At 44.8% G+C, this 10,043-nt stretch overlaps 1 protein-coding gene across 1 annotated transcript in view; it reads left to right on the top strand.

Moving 5' to 3' along the window:
• LOC135551388 (homeobox protein MOX-2-like) overlaps positions 1 to 3,313 on the top strand; it is a 13,803-nt gene extending 10,490 nt beyond the window's left edge. Inside the window, exon 3 of the mRNA XM_064982607.1 lies at positions 2,437 to 3,313. Coding sequence (XP_064838679.1) covers positions 2,437 to 2,658 — 222 coding nt within the window. The 3' untranslated portion in view covers positions 2,659 to 3,313. The remainder of the gene's footprint in view (positions 1 to 2,436) is intronic.
• Positions 3,314 to 10,043: the final 6,730 nt, after the last annotated feature.

Genomic DNA, 10,043 nt, shown 5'->3' on the forward strand with positions numbered 1-10,043 from the left:
GACCCAAAGCACCCCGTTGACGGCAACAGGGGATCCCAGACTCAATTGGTGTGCAACTGCGACTAATGATCTTGTAGATAATCATTTGGCTCTCGGCTGCCAGCTCCGGTAGATGAGGTGTCCCTTGGGGTTTACATAAGATCATGCATTGTGAAGAGGCAGGTGGGGGAGCTAGAGAGGGTGTGTGGGGGGGAGCTGGTGTGTCGGAAGAAGTGTGTGTGTGTGTGTGTGTGTGTGTGTGTGTGTGTGTATGTGCGTGAAATGAGAGGTGGGGGAGCTGGGTTGCACACTCCTGTGGTGTGTGTGTGTGTGTGTGTGTGTGTGTGTGTGTATGTGTGTCTGTGTGTGTGTGTGAGTGTGTGTGTGTGTGTGTGTGTGCGTGTGTGTGTTTGTGTGTGCTCTGCTGCGCTGGCAGAGGTCTGTTTCACTGAGGCCGTAAATCTCCCAGTCACATACACTGATAGAGGAGGGTTCACACCAACAGATTCAGGACATTGAGTTTCCCAACACACAGTGGGATGTTAGGGTTTTACTGAGGAGGGATGGGGGAAGAGGTGGGGGACGCTAGGGTTTTACTGAGTAGGGATGGGGGAAGAGGTGGGGGGACGTTAGGGTTTTACTGAGGAGGGATGGGGGAAGAGGTGGGGGACGCTAGGGTTTTACTGAGGAGGGATGGGGGAAGAGGTGGGGGACGCTAGGGTTTTACTGAGGAGGGATGGGGGAAGAGGTGGGGGGACGCTAGGGTTTTACTGAGGAGGGATGGGGGAAGAGGTGGGGGACGCTAGGGTTTTACTGAGTAGGGATGGGGGAAGAGGTGGGGGGACGTTAGGGTTTTACTGAGGAGGGATGGGGGAAGAGGTGGGGGACGCTAGGGTTTTACTGAGGAGGGATGGGGGAAGAGGTGGGGGACGCTAGGGTTTTACTGAGGAGGGATGGGGGAAGAGGTGGGGGGACGCTAGGGTTTTACTGAGGAGGAATGGGGGAAGAGGTGGGGGACGCTAGGGTTTTACTGAGGAGGGATGGGGGAAGAGGTGGGGGGACGCTAGGGTTTTACTGAGTAGGGATGGGGGAAGAGGTGGGGGACGCTAGGGTTTTACTGAGGAGGAATGGGGGAAGAGGTGGGGGACGCTAGGGTTTTACTGAGGAGGGATGGGGGAAGAGGTGGGGGACGCTAGGGTTTTACTGAGGAGGGATGGGGGAAGAGGTGGGGGACGCTAGGGTTTTACTGAGGAGGGATGGGGGAAGAGGTGGGGGACGCTAGGGTTTTACTGAGGAGGAATGGGGGAAGAGGTGGGGGGACGCTAGGGTTTTACTGAGGAGGGATGGGGGAAGAGGTGGGGGACGCTAGGGTTTTACTGAGGAGGGATGGGGGAAGAGGTGGGGGGACGCTAGGGTTTTACTGAGTAGGGATGGGGGAAGAGGTGGGGGGACGTTAGGGTTTTACTGAGGAGGGATGGGGGAAGAGGTGGGGGACGCTAGGGTTTTACTGAGGAGGGATGGGGGAAGAGGTGGGGGACGTTAGGGTTTTACTGAGGAGGGATGGGGGAAGAGGTGGGGGGACGCTAGGGTTTTACTGAGGAGGGATGGGGGAAGAGGTGGGGGGACGCTAGGGTTTTACTGAGGAGGGATGGGGGAAGAGGTGGAGGGACGCTAGGGTTTTACTGAGGAGGGATGGGGGAAGAGGTGGGGGACGCTAGGGTTTTACTGAGGAGGAATGGGGGAAGAGGTGGGGGGACGCTAGGGTTTTACTGAGGAGGGATGGGGGAAGAGGTGGGGGGACGCTATGGTTTTACTGAGTAGGGATGGGGGAAGAGGTGGGGGGACGCTAGGGTTTTACATGGAGGTGGGGGGACGCTAGGGTTTTACATGGAGGTGGGGGGACGCTAGGGTTTTACTGAGTAGGGATGGAGGTGGGGGGACGCTAGGGTTTTACATGGAGGTGGGGGGACGCTAGGGTTTTACAGACGGGTCTATTTGCCAAGAACTCAGTCCCCAGAACCCTACAACCAACGCACCCACAGTGGCATTGAGTTACCTCAGACCCTCACACTCCATATACACCCCATCTCCACTCTCTCACAACAAGGCCTTAAGACTACAGTTAAACTTTGTGCAATGAAAAGTTGTTGATGTTTTCTTCATGTGGTTATTATTACTAACCTAAATATACTTTCTAAAACCTTGGCTAATATTGCTCTTGTTATTGAGAAGGGCTATGATCAACTCACTTTCCTGCAAACGATCCAAGTGTCAAACTCTAGTCCTTGAGAGCCACAGCATCTGCATGTTTTCCTTCCTCCCTAGGAGTGTCTAAATCAGACCAAAGGAAAGAGCTGAAATTAGCAGTCACTGTGGTCCACCAGGTATTGAGTTGGACCCCCTGTCATATAACTTCCACTAATTCCCCTGTAAACCAATTGGTCTCCTCTCCTCCAGGTGAAGGTGTGGTTCCAGAACAGAAGGATGAAGTGGAAGCGTGTTAAAGGAGGTCAACAGGTGGCAGCAGCCCGGGAAAAAGAACTTGTCAACGTGAAGAAGGGAACGCTGTTGCCGTCAGAGTACTGTGGCGTGGTGGGAGGATTACACCACTCCTCCAGTTCCCCTGGTAATGAGGACAGTCACGACAGCGACCAGAGCTCAGAGCACGCTCAGTTATGACCCTGACCCGCCACATATGCCACGCAGTGGTCAAAGGTCAATTTTGCAGCCATTTGGACAAACGTCTGAAATTGCAGTGAGTTGATGTGATCATGTTGCATTTGTAGGTACAGAGTTACATACATAGGCCTACATACTCACTATGCTCTCATGAGTAGAAAGAAGACATGGGCTTATACTCTCTCAAGAAACAGCAACGACGGGTGTTCTGACTAAAGGTGTTTGTTGATTGGCTAAGGAGTGGAGGAATAAAGATAAAGTAAAGGTAAGCAAGAAGAGGAAGGAATGGAACGAGGATGGAATGATCAACTGGATGTGTAAGATCAAATAAAAAAAGATATGCTTGTGAGCAAAGCCTCAAGCTCCTGAGACTGTAATTTGGGAATATAACAGGATATTATTGTGAACATTCCACAAGTGCCTTGCATTGATAAAATGGCTTGGATTTTTGCACTGTCAAAGACTAAATTCTACTGTATTTTCTCGGTTTGGAATACAACAATCATGCAATGAGCTTTAAGTAAAAATATGGAATTGAATTGAATAGTAGGTTATTACTGTGAGTCCTATTATTCTGATTTACTGACAACATAACTGAATGATGCATATTAGTCAACATCTCCCGACTGTTGATCCATTGGTTTTACATTGTTCTCCCACTAAGTCTTAAAAGTTTACCTTTGAGTGAAATATATATATATATATATATATATATATATATATATATATATATATATATATATATATCATTTTATTACATATAAATCTGGGACATAATGGTTTCTTAAGTGAATAAAACTGATCAATCAAAAAATGTATTTCGCATTGTCAGGTTCTTGAACATTCTCACAATATTACACCATTTTTATGTACATATAGTAGACATGTATAAGTAAAAATGAATGAATATTGGAAATAATGTAAGCATTTATTTGCCTTCTGTATGAGTGTGTATTCTAATTTGTGTTTTAGAGTGGCATTTTGGCAGTGGCAGAGCTGTAACCTCCTACGGTACACTACCAGCTGGTTTTGGCTGTGGCAGAGTCGTAGCCTCCTACAGCACGGGACCAGCTGGTTATCCAATAGCTCCGCAAGTTTGGATTTAACTGATTTGTGGCTTTCCAGCTCCCTCAGAATCACATACACAACATGGACAAAGTGGATTTGTGTTCAGTTGTGGTCAGACTCCATCAGACTTCAGAACCCTGCCTTCTCTCTCTCTCTCTCTCTCTCTCTCTCTCTGTTTTTTTGATGAGCCGACAGTCTGATTTAGCTGTTTGTATATGACATCGCCTGATTAAAGCAGAACACAGAGACACTCTTCAGGAAGTGAGTCAGAGCTGTGGGAGAATAAATGAGGATAAATGAGGAACGTATTCACGAGGCTTTGTAGTGAAGCTTAGCCAAATATCCAGCTGGAGTTTCCAGAGACCTGTCTAAACAGTGTGATGAATTTCTTGAATTTAATTTCCTCCCAGTGTGGATTTGATGTGCCCATTGTGTAGACAGCTAACGCAATCTTCTCTAATTCCATTTCAATGATACTCCACTGTTCTGTATTACAGTGTGAAGGGAAGGTTTGGTAGACAGCCTGCTGTTGTGTAACACCTCTGGACTGTGTAATGTCTGATCTTGAAGGAACCTTCTACCTTGACCCCTTCGGAAGCAGCATTCCTTCTGCAGGAAGGGTAATGTTGTCATTACAACCATCCATGCCAAGAACAACACACGTCAACTAAAGACTTTTCCACATTGGATCTGAGCAACTCCTTTGCTTTTCCAACTGAAAGGGATTTCGGATCATTCTCAGTATAGGGTAGGTGTTGATAGATGATGTCCACTGTAGTACGATACCCCAAACTGTAGTGAAGATTGTGATTTCTGTTTCTCTCTGGTAGCAGAATATGTTTCGATCCAGACGTTGACTGACAGGATCCGTGTCTTGAATCTAGAATCGCTTTCCGGCGACACAATGTAAGCAGATACAGAAATATCAGTGTTTTCAAAGCGAGTTTGAACGTTTTCAACTGTTTCTCAGCGGCTGAGTTGCTTTGAGAATGACATTGACCATGGATATGCCTGGGTTTAATTTCTCACCATTTTTACAGACAGTTTGGGACATGTCCAAGACATGGTTCATCTGGGATACATAAAAAAAGGCCATCTGTGAAAAATCTACAACTGCTGCACGTTTATTTAAATAATTAGGCATAACTCGCAGATCAGGTCACATCACATCCTTCATGGCTGGTTAGCATTCCAGGGTGTTTAAGGCCAACGGTGTGTCTTCTTGATCTGGGTTTCTATCATAATGATCTGAACCAAACAGCACTCTGACCAATAAATACTATAGGTCTACTTATTAAGGCTCAAACTGACACCATGAAGTTCTTCAGCATCACAAAATGACTCAGATATTGACAAAATGGCAAACGTTACTGTTTAATACAATAATGATGGAATTTGTGTAATAACTTAATAATAACCCACTTAAGTCTAGTACCATACTGTAGTTAAAGCTGTGACAGTGGAGAGAGCAGAATATGTGAGACTAAGGGATTGGACTTGTGCTCAGGAAATTGTTCCAAATCACAAGATTATTGCTGGATGAAATTCGATGACGAAATGCAGGAAACCATAAACCCTCCAATAATCTGGCATGGGACCATGAGTGACAGCTGTTTTAGGCATTTAGAGCCATTTGTATTGGCATAAGAGCCGCTTTCACAATAGCTGGTATGGAGAAATGGTTCTGTCTGGGCCAGGAACTGAAGGGTGCTGATATGTCACTTCACACCATGAGTGATAAACAACTCAGTCACGCATATTAATACTGCAGCCAAAGTAGATGCTATCATAAACAATACAGACATCATAGAAAAGTATGTATATTATATGTAAATGATACTTTTAAAGATAATTAGCTAAAAATGACTTAGTTATCACAAACATGTTCATCTCTCATCAGAAAAGAATTAGAACAAAAACAAACTTGCTCACAAAAAAATAAATAATAAGTATAGCGGAAGGTCCTATTTAAATTTAAAGGCAATGTTCCCGCGTTACTGGAGACCGCATTCACGGTAAACTGTCACATCCTGATCTGTTCCACCTGTCTTTGTGCTTGTCTCCACCCCCCTCCAGGTGTCACCCATCTTCCTTATTATCCCCAGTGTATTTATACCTGTGTTCTCTGTTGCCAGTTTGTCTTGTCTTGTCAGGTCTTACCAGCGTGTTTTCCCGTCACCCTGCTTTCTCAACTCTGTTTCCTAGTTTCCCAGATTCTGACCCCTAGCGGCCCTGCCCTGACCCCTAGCCTGCCTGCCCTGACCCTTAGCCTGCCTGCCCTGACCCCTAGCCTGCCTGTCTTTCTATACCTGCCTGCCCTGACCCCTAGCCTGCCTGCCTTTCTATACCTGCCTGCCCTGACCCCTAGCCTGCCTGCTTTTCTATACCTGCCTGACTCTGACCCCTAGCCTGCCTGCCTTTCTATACCTGCCTGACTCTGACCCCTAGCCTGCCTGCCTTTCTATACCTGCCTGCCCTGACCCCTAGCCTGCCTGCCTTTCTATACCTGCCTGACTCTGACCCCGAGCCTGCCTGCCTTTCTATACCTGCCTGCCCTGACCCCTAGCCTGCCTGCCTTTCTATACCTGCCTGACTCTGACCCCGAGCCTGCCTGCCTTTCTATACCTGCCTGCCCTGACCCCGAGCCTGCCTGCCTTTCTATACCTGCCTGACTCTGACCCGTTTACGAGCCTCTGCTTGTCCTGATCCCGAGCCTTCCTGCTGTTCTCTACTTTATTGACTCTGCCCTGGATTACAGACCTCTGCCTGCCTTTGACCTGTGTTTTGCCTGCCCCCTGTTTTGGTCAATAAACATCTGTGACTCAAGTTGTCTGCATCTGGGTCTTATCCTGAGATTGAAAGTAAACGCTGCATATGTCGGCTCAATCTGAAATTACCTTTACGTTTTAAGGCAAATCTTCCGCGATACTTTGATAATGCAGATTGAATATATATCACCAAGTGGGGCTCCCAAGTGGCGGCTGTGATCGGGAGTCCCATAGGGCGGTGTACAATTGGCCGAGGTAGGACGTCATTGTACTGTAATTGTAGCCCTCTACAGTTGTACCAAAATATAGACTATTACAATTTACATTGTGTGTACTACAGTATAAATTATGTTACAGCCTGACTTCCTCTATTTAGGCATGTCATTGTTGTTTGAAATTAAATAAAGTTTTAATAAGTGGCCATAAACATTACAAATTAAAACTTGTTATATAAAGCAGGACTATAAAGGAAAGTATCTTAATTCCAAACTATGAAACAACATTTATTGTGTGTGTGTGTGTGTGTGTGTGTGTGTGTGTGTGTGTGTGTGTGTGTGTGTGTGTGTGTGTGTGTGTGTGTATTTTCGTTGTATCAAAAAAAAACATATTTTTCTTCGGGACAGAAATAAAAAGCTTTCTATACGTTACTGGACCTAACAAAAGGAATATGATAATCTATTAAAGTTGACTGTGATCAAATGCTCAAAGGCATTTTTTGTTGTTTTTAAATGTGGTGAATCTGGACATTTTTCCCTTCACACACAGCACAGCAGCCATCCTTAGACTTTCCAGAACGTTCACTTTGAACACAACACAAACATCTGCTCGACAAATGCTGTCATTTTCTTTCCATGCAAGCCCTGAGCCCAGAACTTGACTTAATGTGAAACTGCATCAGTCTTAACATTTGGCAACTTCACGTAACGGCCAATTATTGAGGGTTTACTGACTTTGTCATCAAGCATAATGTTTTATTTTTCTGAAAGAAAATGTTTGAATGTAAATTGTCCGGTGGTGATTTTTATGAATTGTTCAACAGTCTAATGGCTTGGGGGTAGAAGCTGTTGAGGAGCCTGTTGGTCCTAGACTTGGCGCCATGCACTTATTCTACATTTGAGGGTTTACTGACTTTGTCATCAAGCATAATGTTTTATTTTTCTGAAAGAAAATGTTTGAATGTAAATTGTCCGGTGGTGATTTTTATGAATTTTTCAACAGTCTAATGGCTTGGGGGTAGAAGCTGTTGAGGAGCCTGTTGGTCCTAGACTTGGCGCCATGCACTTATTCTACATTGTAGAATAATAGTGAAGACATCAAAACTATGAATCATGTGGTAGCCAAAAAAATCTATTTGAGATTCTTCAAAGTAGCCACCCATTGCCTTGATGACAGCTTTGCACACTCCTTAAATTCTCTCAACCAGCATCACCTGGAATGCTTTTCCAACAGTCTTGAAGGAGTTCCCATATATGTTGAGCACTTGTTGGCTGCTTTTCCTTTCCTCTGCGCTCCAACTAAAAAAACAACAACATTTTATTTAACCTTTATTTAACTAGGCAAGTCAGTTAAGAACAAATTCTTATTTACAGTGACAGCCTAACCAGGCCAAACCCTAACGATGCTGGACCAATTGTGTACCCCCCTGTGGGACACGCAATCACGGCAGGTTGTGATACAGCCTGGACTCGAATCAAGGTCTGTAGTGACGCCTCTAACACTGAGATGCAGTGCCTTCGACCGCTGCACCACTCGGGAGACCAAGTGTGGAGGCCAGGTCATCCGATGCAGCACACCATCACTCCCTTTCTTGGTCAAATAGTCCTTACACAGCCTGGAGGTGGGTTGGGTCATTGTCCTGTTGAAAAACAAATGATAGTCCCACTAAGCGCAAACCAGATGGGATGGCGTATCGCTGAAGAATGCAGTGGTAGCCATGCTGGTTAAGTGTGCCTTGAATTCTAAATAAATCCCTGATAGTGTCATCTGCAAAACACCCCCACACCATCACACCTCCTCCTTCATGCTTCACGGTGGGAACAACACATAGGGAGATAATCTGTTCACCTATTCTGCGTCTCACAAAGACACAGCAGTAAGAACCAAAAATTCTGAAATTTTGACTCATCAGACCAAAGGACAGATTTCCACCAGTCTAATGTCCATTGCTCGTGGTTCTTGGCCAAAGCAAGTCTTTTCTTATTATTGGTGTCCTTTAGTGGTTTCTTTGCAGCAATTCGACCTTGGAGGCCTGATTCACGCATTCTCTTCTGGGCAGTTGATGTTGAACTCTTTGAAGCATCGGTTTGGGCAGCAATTTCTGAGGCTGATAACTCTAATGAACTTATCCTCTGCAGCAGAGTTAACTCTGGGTCTTCCATTCATGTGGCAGTCCTCATGAGAGCCAGTTTCATCATAGCGCTTGATGATCTTTGTGACTGTGGCGAAGGGTGGCTCGTTTGAAGAATTTCAAATATAAAATACTTTTGGATTTGTTTAACATGTTTTTGCCATGATTCCATATGTGTTATTTCATAGCTTTGATGTCTTCACTATTATTCTACCATGTAGAAAATAGTCAAAATAAAGAAAACTTTTGACGGGTATACTGTATGCATATTCTTTGCACACCCTCTCCATATTCATGGGTAGTCCGTAAACGAGATTGGAAAATCAATATGAAACTCAATTTCTAAAGAGTGAAAAAGTCAAATGACTGGTTGCAGACCAGGATTTGCAAGTGATACATTAGAGCCTCCTGCCACACATAGTCTGGTCCCATGTGACTGGAATTTCCCCAGGGGCTGACAATGACAGACACACTTCCCAGTGCCCACACACCACACACACCACAACTTATCTTAGATGGCATTCCCAGGCCTTCTGCCGTAGGAAAAGTGTATTTGAGTGTCCTGAAAAGCACAAATACCTATTATTATATTGTGTATTAAAAATAAAATGTATGTGTTATTATTAATCTCTCATGTTCTATAATGTGTGTTCTTCTGAATTAATATTTGTGGCTGTGTGTGTTTCCTTCACCGAGGACTTGATACATCTTCCCAGACAGGGAGTATTCCTTCTAACCCCCTATCTGACTCCAAGGCTTACAGCTGTGGCTACTGTGAACTTTCCAGCAAATAATAAGTCACCATGCAATGAGAAACAGTAACATGGTCAGCTCCCTCAGTAGGCTAGGAGAAGGAAAGACTACTGGTTATGGAAGATATGGTAATAGAAAATCACTGTGAATGAAACTGAGAATGCATCTAAGAAATATTTCATTTAGCGGGGCTAGCTGTCTTTTTCCATAATGGTGGTGGGCTGTGGACTCATATTGGTAATTCAGTTTGGAACAATAGTGCTGTTCTATAACTTTTGCACAATGGATGATTGTTTCAAGAATGCTTGAAGGTTCCAGTGACAGATAAAGTGCAGAACTACGAGTATTTTGTGTGCAGCTCTCGCAATAAAAACCTGTGTAAAAATATACACTTCTAAAAAGCTCTCTGAGTTTTCAATGAAGCTGAAAACATCTGCCCAAAGATGACT

This window comes from Oncorhynchus masou, chromosome 13 (genome assembly GCF_036934945.1).
Source record: "Oncorhynchus masou masou isolate Uvic2021 chromosome 13, UVic_Omas_1.1, whole genome shotgun sequence".
Classification (NCBI taxonomy): domain Eukaryota; kingdom Metazoa; phylum Chordata; class Actinopteri; order Salmoniformes; family Salmonidae; genus Oncorhynchus; species Oncorhynchus masou.